We start from the raw sequence: 19483 nt of genomic DNA, 5'->3' as shown, positions 1-19483 counted from the left end.
TTATTTTTGAAACCCTAGTGGTCCAATTTTGAGCCAGCATCTCTGTGCAGAGACAAGCAGTTGCTTGTTCCGCGCTCAGGGCCTGTGCCCTCCCATTTACCAGCTTTGCAGCCCTGTCGGCTGATCCCTTCCCAAGTCCCCCGGGAGCCACTTTTCTGGCAGATTCCATTTGGTTTCACAGGGCCTTGAGGAGGGGCGGCGGGGGCCACTTGGCATGGCCCACCAACCTCCCACATTAGGAGCAATTTGCAGACTGCTCTTAGGGGGAGCCGGAGCCCAGCCACAAACAGGCTGCTCCTGTCACCACCATTGTCTGCGGGATCAGTCGCCTTTTCCCAGCTGACCTGCCTGCGAGTGCGGAGATGTGAAAAGTTAGAGACAAAACTGGTTGCTACAGAGTGAGGGGGAGCTTTCTTGTACAGAAAGGAAGGAAATACCTCTGTGGGATTTTATTCTTTTCCCCTTCTCTTCATCCAAAAAATACAAAGAGACTCTGTCTTTAATGCGAATGCCGGCTTTAAATCTTTTAGATTTGGATTAACTCTGCAAAAGAAAAAAAAATCTGACAGGCTTTCAGATATGACGCAGAAAAACTTCTTTCCCCCCTCAATTCATGTTGTTCATTTGTAAAGCCAAAGGCTGGTGAACTGAATAGTGGGTGCCCATTGCTCCCCCATAGTTAGCATCACAATGGTCAGAATTAGCAGCCTCGAGTTTCCACCACTTTTGCTGTTTTCACCAGAGGACATTTAATACTAGGTGGTGATGTCAAGAATAAATCTTTCTTCTCTTGCCTCCCAAATTAAAATATATTAAAATTAAGCCAAGTATACTTGGTATTTTCGGTTACATGACTTAGAATCTTAACTTACCTTTTCCCCCCAAAGGAAAAAGAAATGGGGTTTTTTACAGTTGTTACCTTACTAGAAAGCTTCCTTCAATCTAAATAAAACCCACTGACTTGATAGACATTTCCTAGTACATAATTATTGCTGGTTTTCACTATTGAGGATGTTGGCAAACATGTTGAAGATCATGTTTTGCTTATTAAATAAAGTGACTTTTATGTGAATTTTTCATCTCGTTGGTGTCTAGACTATGGGTGCTAGTCCATTGAACCCACATGACAAAATTTATTTTCTGAAATTCTTGGTAATAACATGTTTTTATTTTAAACGTGTTCAGAGCTGTTCGGTCCTATACGGTGAAAAACCTTAGCATCCTTAAAGCAACGGTCTGTATTGATAAGTCCGTGTTAATGTGGGAAGAAATGTAAACAGCAGTTCCTGGTCCTCAGTGGAGAATCAAAATAAATACGTAATCTGAAACATAATTTATAATTAGTAATCTTTATATTTGATAAGGATTTATTAGGACTGTTTATGGGTAACTGTGAAACTGCCTAGAATTAAACTCTAGGTTATTTTTAATTCAAACCACACCTGGTTAAAAAAAATTTTTTTTTCCTGTGTGATTTTTAGTAGGATATAAACGTGCATGCGTTAGTTGACTACTTTTTTGGTGGAGTTATGACAATACGTTTATGGATTTGAATAGGTCCTACAAATTTACTCTTGATAAATAGACTCAAAGAAGTGAAACCAAAATATTTCTTTTGGTTTTTTTGTACAACACTGTTCCTTTTAAATTCTGTATAATTATATTACAAAGATTTTTTATTATAATTGAGAACAACTAATAGAATTTATTACTTTTTAAATCACAGAATCATTTTCTTAGCAACTGAAAAGTCTCTGATATAACAATTTAGGATTTAATACAAAGGAATTATTAAAGTTATTTTTAATGCACCCTTATTTGAGTTTTACATAGCAGGCATCTGTTTTAACTTTAGCAATAACAGGTATACACTGATACAAGTTATATAAATCATTGAACAAAAATTAAGATTATCCCTACCTAATATTAGCCAAAAATCAAATTGTTTTCATAGAGATCTTAATTTGATTATGCTATAGTCGTGATTGATCTGGGTGATTTTTTAATAACCTGTAATTTTACAAAAGTAAAGTTAATCTTCATTTGCCAGAAATAGTAAATTCAGTTTCCAACTAGGATTTATTTTACATGTTATTATAAGAGAATTTTATCCAAAGTATATTTTTAGTTTGCTCAGAAACATTGATTTTGATATTCTAAGTTATAAAGGAAGTTCAAAGTTTATTACTCTGTATATTAACCACAATAATAAAAATTTTATATAAAAATATAAAAACATTTGATACATGATAAAACTTTACTATATGAGCTACTTGAGGGGAAAAAAGACGTAGTAAATGTGTGTTTTAATACATTTGGCTTTTAATTTCAAATATTTCATGGGTTTGAATTCAGAGTTATTGTATACCCTCTTACAGAATAATATTCTTAAAATTATTTTACCTGAAATCATATAAAAACTAAACATGAATGATGAATTTATTGACTTTTAAAGAAATGTTGTTTCTGATGATTTGCACAGGCAGCCATGTTGTTTAGTTCTGGAGTCTTTTGGACGGGCTTATTATTTATCCCTGTGGCATCTTTGCTTCTTGATGTGGTGTACAAGGTGTAAGTATAATACTCGGTTATGCACACAAAAGTATACGTGCGTATTAATCCTCAGATTTTGCTGGTTGTAACGTCAACTCGTTACATGTAGAGTTTGCAGAACAGGAGCTAGTAATATTAATTTTAAATAAATAAAGAAGGAAGGAGTGATTCAGAAACTAGAAAACTAAATTAGTTTAAAAGACCAAACAAGAAAAAAGCAGGTAGTTTCAATTAAGATCAAAGTGTATTGCATTGGAGAGAACTACAGTAGAGGGTACATTTTTTAGAAATCAGCCTAAAAACCCAGAAGAAAAAAAATTTAATAGTTGTTAAAAAAATTTTTAGTTAAAAAAAATTTTTATATTTTTTTTTTAAATAATAATTGCTTGTCTGATTCAAAACATATGTATAGAATGGAAAAAACAAAAACTTTACTAATTTTTCCCAAGGATTATAACTTTTAAAATGTTATTTCTTTCCACAAAAAAAGGTATCATTAAAGTTAATTATATGATGTTTAATAACTATGAGAGTTTTAATATTATAAACCTAAACCATTTATTTTAAAACTATATTTACTTATATTTCCTATAATTATATTAATGCTCAAAATTACTGTAATTTTTTAGATTCTATTGAGAAACTGCTCATATTCTGGTCACCACTGTACTTACCAGCATCATGATAATAAAGCAGACATCTAGTTTTGCAAAGTCTTCACCCTAGTATTTCCATACAAATTCTTTTTTTTTTTTTTTTTTTTTTTTTTTTTTTTTTTTTGCAGTATCAAGAGGACTGCTTTTAAAACATTAGTAGATGAAGTTCAGGAGCTGGAGGCAAAATCTCAAGACCCAGGAGCAGTTGTGCTTGGAAAAAGGTAAAATATACACTGAGTATGTTCTTTTCCAAGATGAACTTTAAATATCTTTTACTAGTGGTTGGAAATAAGTGGTAAAACCTGTATTAATGAGCTAACATGCAGCTGGCATGGAATCAGAAAGATTTCGGAAACAGAAATAGGGATTCAAAACAGATCCATCACTTATTAAGCTGTGTGTGGCCTTAGCCAAGTTGCTTAATGCTACTGAGCCTTAATTTCCTCATCAGTAAAATGGGGGTGATAACACCTACCTCATGTTAGTTGTGAGAACTGAGTAAAATATTACAAAGCATGTAGCGTAGTGCCTGGTGCTTAAGGAGCCTAAAATAAATGGTATTTACAAATATTATTGTGCTTTAAACTGAAAGAGAAGAAAAATATTTTTAGCTTGGAACGGTATTCATGATAAAACAGTATGTAATCAAAAATCATAGTTTGACATAGGGCAAACTGCCCTATAATTGCACTTGTGGTTTAGTACGGTATTAGGAACTGACCTGGATATACATATCATATAAGTGAGTTATTCCTTCTAAGTTCTCTTCTTCACTACCACCCCGCCCCAAAAAAGCAAAGTTAGAAAGCTAACCAAAAACACTAAATTCACAAAGCATTGTAAAAAAGAAAATTAGTTGAAAGTGGGCTGACCAGTTAGCTTACTTGGGAGAGTGTGGTGCTGATAACACCAAAGTCAAGGGTTCAGATCCTCTTACTGGCAAGTTGCAAAAAAAAAAAAAAAAACCCAAAACAACAAAAATTAGTTGAAAGTAGTCTATAATAAAACAAAATATGAAAATGATACCAGGAATTTGTTCTATTTTTTCTCTCATCATACTAAAGTGAGCTAAAGTTCTGTCTAAACCACAAGTTTATGTCTGTGTACATGTGTATGCTCTAGTAAATATCACCTTCATCACAATTCATTGTTATTACTCAGTTTGGCACATGGAGTAGGTGTCAGACTGGAAACTCAAGCTGAGACCTTGGCTTCCAGCTCCCGCTCCTTCTCATCAGACTGAAGGAATATATTAGCACTGACATTGAAAATATTAGCAATGACATTTGTGGAGCGCTCACTCCAAGCCAAGAGCTTCACTTGCATTTATGTGTATATGTCATTGAATCCCTGCAACAACCCTGTGCAGCTTGATCACCTCCATTTTTTCCAGATGAGGAAACTGGGGCTTAGAGAGACTAGGTTTCCAAGGTAGAGCCCATGCTGAGTGATTCCAGAGCTCCTGCTCTGAACCATTCACTATTCTGCCTCCTTTTGCTGCTTTTTCAAGAATGTGGCACAGCAGCAAAAATAGCTTACCAATAACTTGACAAAGTACTCAGGCTCTCTAGGTTAGTGCTGCTGTGTACATGATAGGAATGATAATATGTACTTTCAGGGTGGTAGGGGTTCTCCCCGCCCCCCACCTGCCCCTTCATCCACAAATCTGCATCACACGGTTTATCATACCAAAGCACCTATTCCTTTGCCTGGCACAAACAGTCCTTCAGTAGATGTTTGTTCTCTCTTTCACTCTAGCAATGAAAAGGATATGTTAAGAGCCCTAGCTCACAAAATTGAGAATAAAACCATTAATTAACAATAATTAGAGAAAGGCCACTGGTAATACTGTTACTATCCTTAGGAGTAAATTCCTCATATTTGTAAGTATGTTAATAAAACATACCTTAAGCTCCTCCAGGTGATACTTAGTTTACCTAGTTTGTCATATATCTGTGACTTTGACAATTCATAAAGCAGACTGAGAGTTCGATCTGATTACCTCCAGGTCCTAAAGAGTCAATGAGTCTGCAATATATGTAACCCCTTCCATTAAATAAAATACATCAGCCTAAAAAGGAAAGAAGTTGATTCTCCCATAAATGACCAGCAACTTCTCCATAGAAAATGCATTATATAAATTCCCTGCTGCTGCCCTACTCATTTGCCTAAAAACCTATTCAGCTTTTCGCAAGAACTCAGAAATGAGTGAGCTATTAGCTGAATACCACAAAGAAAAACCCGTGGTGTGCTGCACATACCCCATGTTGCTGTTGCTGCGATTGGTGATAAGAAGAAGAGTGCTGGTCATTGTAATCACAGCGGCCTCCTGCTACAAGATAGCTAGAGGACGGGGAAGAAAAAGGATCTGTGAAAGGAGAAGATAGCAACTGGATGGAAAAGTCCCTATGCTAAACTAATTACATTTGAAGGCAGTTAAAGAATTGTCAGAATGATTTTACTGCCAGCATTATGTTAGGAATCTTGAATAATGAAATTGATGTCAAATTTCAAAAAAGTTAGTAAATTTTATCTACGTTGTCAAAAGGGGAGAAATACAGGAAATGTATATTCTAGGGATACCAGATTTCCTTTACTTCAAAAATGCCACGTTATTTTATATCTCCCAGTCCTTGCACATGCTGTCCCCTTGTTTGGGAGCCAGTAGCCCTCTTACAGACTAAGCACTCCAATTCCTAGCTTTCAAAATCCAGTTCAGATGCAGAATCCTCGACTTTTCATGTCCAAAACTAATTAATTCCCAGCCTACTTTCCCTGTGCTTTATATAAACTTCCGTTGTTTTATTTACTATATTGCATTAGATTGTATTTGTGTACCCTATATATGTTTGATTCCCCTGCCAGATTGAGCTCCTTGAAGGAGAGGCTCATGTCTTAGTCATAGCTGCAACCCATCACCTGGTGCAGCTCTGGGAACTTAGTAGTGCTTGATCAATATTTGTTGACTGGATGAATGAATGGTCAAGAGAATAAACTAAGGAACGAATGAACGAATGGGCAGACAAAAGAACGGTTCAGTGGTGGGTGGCAAATTAATGGTTGACCTATGGACAGTGAAGTAAATTCTGATGCATAAAATCATAGAATTATATGAGTTATACTTCCCAAACTAGGCAATATCCAAAGCAGCGATTGTTCACCTTTTTGTCATAAAGTGATAGAATTCTTAACTTCAGAAAGATCATCTCCCATTTTTTTTAATCTTCACTAAGTAAGTACTACTGTTGAGCTCAAGTTATATATGAAATGCAAATGTGTCAGAGAAACTATAAATAGTAAGCACTGCAGGAAGATTAATGTTTACAATAATTTATTTCTCATCTTTTTTCATTTTCAAAAATTAAACAACTTGATTAAAGTAATTAGTCATTTCTAGTAGAAATAGTATGCCACTTACCATATTATCCAGTATGTTAGATACATTCCATTAGATTTTAGGGGGAAAAGTATGTTTCATCAATCTAACTATATTGCTTTTGAGCCATGGGTTACGGTAAAAATCAATTTAAGTCTAAAATATTAGAAGAATAACCCAAACCTTACTCCTGACCAACTGTGTAGCGATGGCTTCTAATTTTTCATTGAGAAAATTGCTTATAAGCTCTGAAACCCTGTTCTTTGCTGGAACTTTTATGTGGACATGCTCCAATATCAGCAGAAATATCTACAATTCCAAAATCCAAAAAACTCTGAAGTTCAAAATTTCTTTGCTGGAAAAACCTGAATCATTTGTCCTATAAATGTAAGGACAACCTATAGTATTTATTTATTCCACAATGTAAATATTTATATATTTTGTAGCAAAAATGTTAATTTTTGGAATATGGGCCTCCTAGATTACGTCAATAAGTTGTGTGTAACATCTTACCTTTTCTAAAACAAACCCCAAAAAAAGTACATTTAAAAACCCAGAGACTTAAAATAGGGGATTATGGGCACTGTGAGCTCTCACTGTGAGACGGGGTAATTATTTTTAGATATATCCTTGGCATGTGCGTGAAGCAATGTATCTTATAGACAAGCAGGTATGATAACATGATTCATAATTTGTATTTCTAACTGTAGACATTAGCCAGCATATCAGCAGCAGCCATCACTAAATAGAGTTTTGGCCTGGGATCCTCAGGTTAGTCCTCACTGATGTGTCCATCAGCAGTGTTTGGCCCCAGCCTAGCATCAGAGGAGCATGAGGCATCAGATCTTTTGGTCATGTTGATGGTGATGGTGTGCTCCCCAGCCTTTCCTTGACTGGTTTAGCTTAATGAAAAGCAATTTTAACAACGCCTCAAGACTAATAGAAAAGAAATGCTATTTCTCAACTTCCATACAGGATTTTATGTTAGAATTACAGAAATACCTTGGGGGGTGGGGGTTGAGGACGGGGGTATATCAAATGTTTTCCCCCAGTCTACTCTCATCACTGTATAATGGTCTGTCGAACATCTGTAAACAAGAGTGACAGAATGATGAAATGTTCTCTCTTCCACAGCAAAAATCAGGCCTGTTATATTATTGCTTATCTCCTCACCACCACCACTACCTAGTGAGGGACAGCTGTACATTGCACATCCCACGAATGAATAGTTATTTTCGAGGGTACTTCAAAAAGTTTGTGAAAAGATTCACATTATATTTTAGTTCTGTTTTTCCACAAATTTTTTGAAGTACCCTGTACTTTCTGGAGATTCATTTTAATGAGTCAACCAAAATAGCTTGCCAACCCAGTATACAGACACATGCAAATTTACCACTCTTGGAGGATCACTGGAAAATACCTTAAGACAACATGTTCTAACATGTTCCAGGATGGTAAATAAGTTTTTTACCAACTCTAACATTTTTTAGTGTTTCTAGATGAAATATTACTTTTAAACATGGTATCTTTCCACTCACCTACACCAAAAATTCAAGTTGAGACATTTTAGTGGGCTTGGAAATAAGGTAACAATATTTAAGTGGTAGTTGCTGTGTAATTGCATTAAACAAACTCATAATTTGCATAGCTTGGTATGTAAATGAAAGACCAACTGTCAGTTGTAAATATAAGATTGAGTAAAACTACTAGCCAAGAGTTGTGAATAAAATGTGGTTTTTTTAGTGAGAAGGTATCATAGTCTTTTTTTTCTTTTGTCTTCTCATACTGTTAAGCTGTTCGACAAAACTGAACTTTTAATATACCTATTAATGTTAACATTTATCATTAAATTTTATAATATGACTTGATAGTAATATCAGTACCCACAAACATCATTGGCACAGAACTGCATAAACTTTGAAATAATGCGTAGTTCCCTAATGGTAGGATAAGGCTAGAGAAATACAACTCATCACTTATTTGTTAAGCACCCTCCTATGAATGGCATTTATATTCTAGAGAAGGGTCTCTTTGCTCTACAGGGGCTAAAGCAAAAAGCTCAGAGAAGCCAGGGAAAAACAAAACAAAACCACCTAGTAGTTTTCTTAATAAAGAGGTAGAATGGGGGCATTATAAATTAAATCTCATGTGCAACTATAGACATTTCACACTGAGCTAAGCTTGAATATAAACCAGGGCATCAAAGTTGACCCTTACAAAGTACCTTTTGTTTTGTGACGATCTCTGTTCTAGTTGATTTTTTTTATTAATAAAATCCTTGGGATCCAGGGGATGAGGATGGGAGGGGCCAGCATTTGCTGAGTGCTTCCTAAGTGTCAGTCACTGTGCTGACAACCCCCTGACTCCTCGCAGGCTGCCTGAGAGTTAGGCATTGCCCTCCTGTTACATATGAGATGACCCAGAGAGGTTTGCCTACAGCGACCCAGCTAATAAGTAGCAGATTCAACATTAAACCAAAGTTAGACTCCAAAGCCCATGCTCTTTCCTGAGGAATGTACTACATTCCCAAGAAAGAGACGTTGTTATTTTTTTTTTTTTTTGTAACATTGGAACTATGAACTTGATGTAACAGCTGAGTGAGAGTCTTATATGAACCGTTATAAAACAAAATTACTTTATCTTATGTATTTCAGTTGCCATAATATGAAAGATAAAATTCTCATGTCTGCCTTCTTAACACTTGAGTGTTCTAACATTAAAGTATTATGCATTTAGGAAGGCCAGCCTGAAACCTGGAAGATGTATTTTAGGAAGAAGAGTGTTCTGTAGTCATTTCAGTGTTAAACACCAGAGACTTCCCAGCACCCCATCCACAAGGCACTGCTAGCAAAATCAGACCACCTGCAGCTAACGCTGCCGACTTCCTCAAAGCAGTTACATATTTTAGTGTCCTCCAGGGTCTTGGGGTGTGTAATGTTAGATCATTTAAAGAGTACAGTAAGAGTGACCCCATTAAAATAGCCCTATCTCATTCCTCATAGCTGCTTATATCACTGACAAAAATAAGTTTTACAACTATTTGCAGAACCACTGGAGTTTTAGATTAATTCGTCTTCTTGCCTTAATGTAGCTAATTCCCAATGACAATAAAATATGTCTGGTAAGTACCAGTTAACATCCCTAGATTTTAAAAAATGTGTGGAAGATTATTACAAATGTCAACATTTCTAAATATTTTTCCTTCAGTTTTTGCCCAAGTGTTTGTATAATTCATTTACACAATGAGTTCATTTTGCAGAGGATCCTTTCTTTGTATATGATAAAGATTGTTCCATTTCAGGGTCTCAGAAAAATTGGCAAAGTACAGAACTAACATAATTTACAGCCATTTAACTAAAGCTTTTATAGTGGGAAAAACACAAGATGGAAATTTTTCAGCTGAGTCAGTTCCAGTTATTAAAACAAAATTGCATAAACATTTGCTGCAATGTACGTGGATTACTTATTTGCTTTTCATGCTTATTATGTTCTTTGATATTGAAGCAAAGTTTTATAAATTAACCAGTGGAGAAATGTGATTGGGAAGACTGATGATGTTTACAGGTGTATTTGAGAATTATTACTCAAATTCATTTATTTGACAAATATTTGAGTTCCTACTGTGTGAGGCAGTGTTCTATGTGCAGTGGGGGGAAAAGATACATTATTTTGTGCACTTTTGTATTTTTATAAGTTACATAATGAATTATATGGACTTCTGTGGAGAAGATTATTCTAAACATTCATTGAAAAATAAATATTTTCTTTGTTATCTTACTAGCACAATTATTTTCTGAAAATAGTTTATTTTAAAATGAAATTAAGGAACACATTTCATACCATATTAGAATGGTAATGGAATTTTTCTAATTGAAAAGTCTATGAATTTTTTTCTTTGTGTAATTTTAGTTACTATTTAGTTTAGTTAATATTTTTAACTAAAAAGTATTGTTTTGCACCAAAATATGTACAAAGTATGAAAAAGATATAGTGATAATGAAGGGTTTTTAATTTTTAAAAATGCCATGCTTAGAATATACATAGCAAGTCAACAAAGTTTTTAGAAGCTAATAACACTACTGGATGATTTCGTATTTTTTAAACTAATTGTAGTGTAAAGATTCCATATCTCCATTTGACTTAAAGATAACATGGTGGGTTAGGGGAAAGGAAATCTTTTTATTGGGAGGAGGATTACTGGGGACAAAACTCCTCCTTCGCTATGGAAAAAGTGGCCTCAAAAGTGTCTGTCTAAATACTTGAAATCTCATTTGCTATCTGAGAAAATGGGATAAAAAGAATCACTAGACTACAGATTTCTGAAGCAATCTTTTGTGTAAGTGTAACTCTCTTTGGTGGTCCTGTGGGCACACTGCGGGCTCTGCTGAGCTGATAATTTATTTCACACGTTTGCACCTGCTCTGCTCTGTAGCCTCACCGAGAGGGCCCAACTGCTCAAGAACGTCTTTAAGAAGAACCATGTGAACTTGTACCGGTCTGAATCATTGCAACAAAACCTTCTCCGTAAGTATTTGAGTTCTGATTTTAAATAAATCCTCTGTCATTACTGTACCATAGCCTTTATCAGAGCAGTATTTTGACTTTAGAGATATTTAACTATTTAAAATTAACATCTAAAACAGGTTTTGCATTTTTGTAGCATGTTATGTAAATGACAAATGGTTAGAGAAGCCATTGGCCACAACTGTCTCACTTTTAACAGAAGAGACAGAGCATTTTAAGATTTTGCTCCTTCACTTAAAGAAAAACAGTAGTAATTTCCACATTCCTTGCTTCCTTAAATCTTAAAAAAAAAAAAAAAAGTAAAATAAATCTTAACTCTTAAAAGCTGCCTCTCCGTATTGTTATCTTTTCTTCTTGCATAGCTTTACAAGAGCCTTTTCAGCTTTCATACAACACAAAGAAATATATATTTTCCCCTTCAAAAATATTTATGAATATTTTAGAGTTGTAAAAAATTATTAGGAATTATGCCCTCTCAACATTTCAAAGATCTAAAAAAGAATATAACATATAAAGCCCTGTAGTAAATTTATTTGTGTTAGTAATATATCTTTTGTTTCATGTTGTTTTCATATGTAATTTATTTTCATTTATATATACTCATGTTTAAGGCTTTTGCTCTTATACTTCAAGAGGCCTTCTAAGGGTGTGATCCCCTTGGGGGTCGTTTCTCATCCCCACGGCCCCTGCAACCGTGTTGGGGCATCAGTGAGTTTGTTTATAGATGCCGAGATTCAAGGAGAAGATCCTCTGAAGGAAGGAGACCGCTTTTTCACCATTAGCAGCTATTTGTGGTTATCTCCTCCTCACCTTTTTTTAATTGAAAAATAATAATTGTACACAGTTACAGGGTACAGTGTGATGCTTTGATATACGTATACATTGTGGAAGGACTGAATCAAGCTAATCACCACCTCCACCAACTTATCCTTTCTCCTTCCGTCTCATCCACCTAACCTTCGTGGAAATACACAAGCCCACTTAACTAGACTCGCCCACCCTCTCCAGCCATGGAGAAGCAAACATGGGGAGGGTTGGACTTGCAGAACTGAACAGAGGATTGAGGGAGATGGGAGGTGCCTGCCCCATCCTCTAGGGAGCAGAAGTCATAGAATCTAAACTGACAACCTATGGTCATCCCATTCTTCATTTTCCAGTTAAGTCTGTGTCTTTTCTGGACATTAAAAATTAGTGTCTTCATGCTCTTGAAGGTGGAAAGGATTGCATTAGTTCCCCAAGTTAGAAAATGAATACTCAAAACTCAGAATAAGAGCAATTTCCAGTGACTTCATGATAATGAATGCTGCTTTTTCATTAACTTACAGACGGGTATGCCTTCTCTCAAGATGAAAACGGAATCGTTTCACAGTCTGAAGTGATTAGAGCATATGATACCACGAAACAGAGGTCCGATGAGTGGTGATGGGGAGGGGCTGAGAGGCAGGCCCTGCTACTTCTCTAAGGAGAGCTACCAGGTTGTCACTGCAGTCTGCTGACCAATTCCAGTCTGGTCCATGGAGAGGAAAGTGGATCTGAGCTCATCTTGCTGATGGACATTCAGATTCATGTATATTATAGACATAAGCACTGTGCAACTCTACTGTAACACCATCTCTCTCAGATCTTTTTCAGTATCTGCTAAGTCTCTGTAAAGAGAAATTGAAAATGCCCTTGGATCTTGCCAGAGTACTTTCTTAAACTGAGAATAGGTCAGTGTTCTTAAGCCGTTACTCTGGGGCTGTACCTGACTATCAATTTATTGGCTATACCACAAGGTGACCAACCATTTATAAGCTCTAAAACAGTATTGAGTTAAAGGGACTCTTGATATCCATATGTAGATTTCAGGATATGCTGAAACAAACCAGCATTCTTAAGGAACTGACTCACCTTACTAAGAAAAATTTCTAAACAAGTGTTTGTGTTTGTCCTGATAAATGTTTGCCAAAGAAGTTCAGTAAGTGTATTTCTCATTCAGTAGTCATTTGCCCAGAAATTTAAGAGAAAGTTTACTTCTGGTTCTGCTGTAAGATCTGCATGCTTGACTTTTCAAATGTAAGAGTGATTTGCAAAAATGAATATATCAAGGCATTTGCTACTAAAATCTGTGATGTTGCGCACCTTTGGCCTTACAAATGCTTCTTCATTGTCTTGTTTATTTGTTAAAATTAGAGGGCACATGTGTTAATGTGACTTGTTATGATACTGATTTTTTAAATTGTATTTATGTCTCAGTCATTTCTGATAAAGTTTCATCATTATTTGGATTTTTCTAAAAATCTGGCTTCTGCTATAGATGGAGTGATGTCATTTTGTCTTAAAGTTTTCCTCTGAAGAAAAATACACTTACATATTTATGTGGGATTTCCAAAGCTTCTGTCAAGATGTTTGGAATAACATGTCAGCTAAATGCATGGGCTTTTGTAATGTACATCAGCTCCGCTTTTGTAATGTGTCTTGATTCTCACTGTTTGTTCCCACTAGAGATGGCTGTGTTATGTGTTATGCACACCCAGTGTTATGGCGACTGTCCCTTACCTACAACTGAAAATTACTTTACAGTTCACTTGTCAAACAGTTCCCAAAATTAGTCACGTGCTGTTTATTGGAACAAATAAGTCATACATTTTTCCCATTTTAAAAATACCTATTGTACTTAAGCCTGTATCTTTAGAGTCATAGGACACTTTTCATTATGAGTAAGTTTCATTACTACATTTTAAAATTTATGTTCAGTTTAATTATTTTCGGCATTTTCCAGACATCTCCTGAAAATGCCTATTTTGCTAAATGGTGAAGGGACTGTTTAAAAACCACAGTTTTCTATACTATTTTTAAAATAATGGTTTCATTTAAAAAGAAGAAAAGGAATTATAGTTTTCAGATACACTTCAGAGATCGGAGCAAACTATTTGCCTTTTATTCAAAAGCCCGTTTGCCTTTAAGTGGATTTACCAGCAAAATAGGTAGAATTTCCTCTTTTAAAAAAAAAAGTTAACTAGGATTGAGAAGAGAGGTGATTTTTCAAATTGTCCCTTGAAATTAAAAACTTCACATTCTGTTTCACCCTTCTTCTCAGCCTAGATTTAAAATTAGAATATATATCATTTTCTTCTCTGTGTCAGTAGCTATTTAGTTATCAGGATGCCTCCATGTTTTCTACAAATAAGAGGTTGTAACATGTATACAGAATTCCAACCTAAAGAGAACCAGGAGTTTTCATCACTTCTCAGACCCTTCTTGTTTGGAGTTCAGATGAAGAGAACCATGAATCAAAACATCTAGCAAGACCACAGCTTTAACAGTCTAAGATCATCTTTAGTATTCTGAAGTCACAGCTCTAACTGTCTACCGAATGGGTTTTCAGAGAGGCTTTTCCTGGCCTCTGAGCAGGGATAGCTGAGGTCAAACCACAGAAAACAAGAAAGCAAGAGTGGAGGGCCGCCCTCCAGAGAACACTTTCAACCAGTTACAGAGAAGAGCTGACTCCATTTGCCTTCCTTCATCGGTGGCATCTTTTTCCAAAATATTAGCATCAAAACATTATGACTATAATAGAACTGAATTTTCTGACTTTGACAAGAAAACTAAAAGTTTTATTTTTATCTTGAAATATGCATTGTTTCTGTGGAGCTCTTCATCATGAGAAGAATACTCATGGCTAATAATTTAATGTTCTAACATCATGATCTGAAATGTGATTAATTGATGCCTTTTTGTCCCATAGTCCTATTTTTGAATTATTGACATTAAGTCAATGTCTTTGCTTTTTGAGTGGGGGCACGGGGGAGGGGGGCGGGCAGAGAGTGACCTCCTTGGTAAAACTAAAAATGTAACATTGCAGCAACTTTACAGTGTTAAATTAGAGAAAACGCTCTGATGTTTTTACCTTCCTTAATTGGAAAAAAGTCGCATGGTTTTACCAGGATTGAAATAAACAGTCAAAGTGACTTTTAACGGGTATTTTCTGGACTAAAGGACATGCACTCTTAAGTCCCTTATAGGGTCTCTGGCAAATGCTAAAACGGTTGCTTTACAATGTTTACAATTCAGAAAATACTACTTATAGTAGAAAATCCTCATTCATTGAGCATTGAAAAGGCGGGAGTTCTTCTTTAATGTTGAATAGTACACAGTGATATTGAGCACGGACTTTCTAAATGTTTTATATATACATATAAAAATATATTGGTGTCTCACACCCAGAAAGATGCTACACTGTAGAAATTATTAGCGGGAAAACAGTGTTTCTCAGGAACATAGTAAATTTTAAATGATATGTGTGCTTCCCGTCCTCCCACCCCCACTCTGCTCTGTGAGACTGCTTCAGCAGTGCTGCTAACTTAATGGAAAACTTTTTCTAATCAAATCAGGTGAGTGTGTATTCTGCTAAATAATGTTGTTAGCCATTTACATGAATTGTATGGTCATTAAATGGAATCAATGATGTCTCTCTTAATTTCCAGGGGGGAAATGAATTCTAGAACTCAATCGGCATTTATTCTGATCATTAAATTTTGTATTTTGATTTTGCAATTTGGCATTCTAAATACCCAATATGAAAGTCACATGGTATACGTTCTACACTGTGTGCACTATACAACACTTATAACCTGTCATTCTAAATGTTCTTTTAGGAAATGACTGTGAGACAGAAAGTAATAAGTTGTATATTCACAGTTTTTAAATTATTTGTAACAATGCCATAATTATTACAAAGCTAAACAACCATTAGTGTTTATTTTCACGCAGTTGCCCTTTGATAGTTCCTGGTTTTAAAACATATTTCATTAAATCTGTAATCTTATAATCATCTACAAAATTTATCGAGAAAATGCCCAGCCCATTCCCATCACAGAGACCAGGTCTATGGAATTCTTTTTGTAAATTACCGAAGGTAACACCATGCAGTTCAGTGCCTAATAAATGCTTTTTAATGATGAACATTTCTATAATGCCTCTTAAAGATTACCATAGTCTGATTTTTCTCACATTAAAATAACTGAAGTCACTTGTGAAACCTAGTTATACTTTGCAGCATTTTAATTAACCTTCAACAGCTATTAAAATGGAATGTAAGTTAAATTTTGGAGGAAAGGAAATAAATGTTTTCCATTTTTTAAATCCTGATTTATTTTTTGTATGAGAGCAGCTGTGTTTTTGATAGTTTTATGGTTTGCATGAATTAATATTTAAAGTGCTCCAGACCAATGCATGGCTATTGCTGTAAATCTTGATGTTTATTTCTGCCTTATAAAATTCTAGCATGGCATACCTGGAATTTAATATTCAGTGATCCTCTACTGAATGAATTAATTGGTCCTCCATACAACTTTTCTAAATCTGTAGATTATTTTACAAATTCAGACAAATTTAATTGAATCTTTTGTTGAGCTTACCTCTAAGAACTTTTCTTAATAAAGCTCACAAAACTTCTCAGCAAATAAATCTCCCTTAAGTAGGAAAAAAGCTAGATTTCATATTTACTTACTTTGAATTAATGGCAACTTTCCATAGGTAAATCTCTTGAAAAGATGTGAGCAGAATATTAAAAGATATATATTTTTATGTTCTAGTCTAGAATAGAAGCCATAAATGTAGTAAATACTGCTTGTTGTTTGTTTAACTACTTCAAGCTTCATTTTTCACATTTTCAAGTTTATTAAGTCTAAAAAAAATTTTTTTTAAAAAAGCAGCCTTAGAAGGCAACCACTATGGAAATCTGCAGTTTGCATTAAAGATAAAGTAGTATTTTCAGCTCCATGAAAAACCATTTCTGCTGAAACTGCTGTAGAAATTGTGAAGCTGCATGAGTGGAGAGTATTGCATCTGTGATTATAGTAGTTTTCTCAGGTTGTTTATCTTGATGTTCAATGCACTGTGTTTTATAAATAGTTATTAAACTTGAATAATATTTCTATGCAGTGTTACATGTCATTGGCCTTTTGTGAATGTGCATGTTTTCAACTTCAAATTTTAAACATTTTGTCCTCTAATTGTTATTTAAAATGAAATAAACTTTACCATTACATAAAGAAAATTGTTGAAGTTTTGATTGCTAGTTTAGAATTTATATTGCTTCCTAAGACCTTCAAATCCTCAGTAACTACAGTCTGAGAAAGTGTATCTATTTAACGGCTTTTTAACATATTTTGTTTACAACCCCAGTGATATGCAAAATATCCCATCATTTTAATGCAGCTAAATGAAACATGAAAATGGAGGATGTTAATTCTAGTTTGGTAAGGGGAGTCGTTTTGAGAATTAAGTAATTTTTAATAAAATTACTGTATTTTGACTCTTCATTCAGAAAAGCCCCCAGGACTGTCTCCATTACATATTTAAATCAGTTTGCAGGTAGGCAACTAATTCATGGCTCTGTCCTTTTATGGAGGATGAATTTCTTAACTTTTCTAAACCTACTAATTTTTTTTTTAAGCTTATAAGAAAGTGGCCAAATTTAGCCAGTAAAGTTTGAAGGAAATAACCAGAAATAATGAACATGTGAGACAAAAGTATAGGAAAGATCAGAAATGAGAACAATCACTATCAAATTAAGCGGGTTTTGGTAAAAGAAACAACTGAAGCTGCAATTTGGTGAATTGCTAGAATAGGATTAGTTCACAGAGATGCACTGGGGAAAAATTTGAGGAGCCTCTGATTTTATTAGACTGAGGCCACGTGTGCTTAGATGTCTGGAGTCCCATGTCCTCTCCCACAGTCTTCCCAGGGACAGCAGTCTTGTGTGGGTCTCCATGCAAAACCACACAAGCAAAACAATTTGCGGAAGTGTTACCTGTACATTGTATCAAATAATTTTCACATTCAACTCCATTCCCCTTGAAATAAGCACTGTGTTTAAATTGCACAGTGACCCTGTGGTTTAAGTTGCCTTCTAATACTACCACAAGGAAACAGCAAGTTTGAAATACATTCCCATAAATTCAATACGTCATCCCCCATTTAAGGTTTGTTTTTGTATACTTATGGCATCTCTAACCTAAATCTTCCATTTCAGTAACACAGAGCCACCTCACTTTAATGAAGAAAGGTCTTCCTAACCTGGATAATTTCACAAGTAGGCTAATGAAAATTGTTGGAAAATATGAAATACTTTTTACCTTTCAGTTTTTATTATTTTCAAGTACTATACAAACTATGTGACTAACACATAAGAATTCCCTGTCAGAGTAACTTCGTTAATAGCTAATGTTTAATCGCAATTTTAAAATAGGCATGTACATAGCCATGTACAAAAATATATTAACAGTTTGTTCCCTTAATAGTTTAACATGCCTGTAAATTCTTATTTTTCCTGAACAGATAGTAAATAAACTTTTTAGATTATGCATAGGTAAACTTATCCCAACCCAATGAAATGTATCAAATTCCTGGTTGTAACTGATATACTTTTAGGAAGCTTTTTGGTGATCTTACTTGGTTTTTTGGGGGGTGGGGGAGGTTGCTTTTGATATTTTATGTGGCTGGCCGGTACAGGGATCTGAACCCATGACCTTGGTGTTATGAGATTGCACTCTAACCAACTGAGTAACCGGCCAGCCACTGGTGATCTCATTTTAGAGAAACAATTTCCTACAGATTCAAGTCAATCTGGTAAATTCACCATCAAGAGAAGCAGCCAGTAATATCACCAACAAAGAGTAAACAGATGGAAAAAATAAGAATAATTTATCTATTTGGACAATTAAAATACCATCTGTTGGCTTTGGAATGAACAACTATTTTAAGCAAATTTACTATGTTAAATATGTTTTCTAAAGCAGATGACAAAATAAATTTATAGGTCATGAGTACCCAATGGGGTGAGAGGGTTCCCTATACCAGGCAATAACGGGAAGTTGGCCAGATATCAAAGATGGCCATATCAAGGACTAACTCTATCAAACTGTCACACCATTTTCTCTGCTCCTTGCCCCTGATCAAGTGAGATCTGCCCTCCCACAGTACTTACCTTTCATCTTCCTTCTAGAGTATTTCATCTGCTTTCTGTTATGTATTCGTTAACTTACTACACAGCTCCCTCTCCACCAGAATGATTTGAGACAGTGTCTCTAACTTCTCAAGACAATCCTAAGCAATAAGCTACTGTTAATATCCATTTTACAAACGAGAATGCTGAAACACAGTGAACTTAAGTGGCCCATAGTCACTCTGCTTTTAAGAGAAACAGAAAACTAACCCAGGCACTATAGCTCCAAAATCCATGCTAAATCACCCTCTGCTGTCTCCAGTTTATCACATGAAAGGGAGAGATGTTAATCATCTTGTGTTTCCATTCATGCTTTATTTTATTCCACGTTCTCATAATGTAGCACAAACTCTACCTACCTACTAAAATCCCCTGATATTTATA

The 19483-nt window shown here is 35.0% G+C and overlaps 1 protein-coding gene across 2 annotated transcripts in view; it reads left to right on the top strand.

Annotated features, from left to right (window-relative positions):
* The window catches only part of ATP8A1 (ATPase phospholipid transporting 8A1), a 219369-nt gene extending 202340 nt beyond the window's left edge, over positions 1 to 17029 (top strand). For both annotated transcript variants that reach the window (XM_063107852.1, XM_063107851.1), the window contains 4 exons: positions 2483 to 2571; positions 3338 to 3430; positions 11018 to 11109; positions 12435 to 17029. In XM_063107852.1, coding sequence (XP_062963922.1) covers positions 2483 to 2571; positions 3338 to 3430; positions 11018 to 11109; positions 12435 to 12532 — 372 coding nt within the window. In that variant the 3' untranslated portion in view covers positions 12533 to 17029. The remainder of the gene's footprint in view (positions 1 to 2482; positions 2572 to 3337; positions 3431 to 11017; positions 11110 to 12434) is intronic.
* Positions 17030 to 19483: the final 2454 nt, after the last annotated feature.

This window comes from Cynocephalus volans, chromosome 9, assembly GCF_027409185.1.
Source record: "Cynocephalus volans isolate mCynVol1 chromosome 9, mCynVol1.pri, whole genome shotgun sequence".
Classification (NCBI taxonomy): domain Eukaryota; kingdom Metazoa; phylum Chordata; class Mammalia; order Dermoptera; family Cynocephalidae; genus Cynocephalus; species Cynocephalus volans.
Note: the sequence above shows the minus strand (reverse complement) of the source record. Positions and strands in the feature narration are given on the sequence as shown.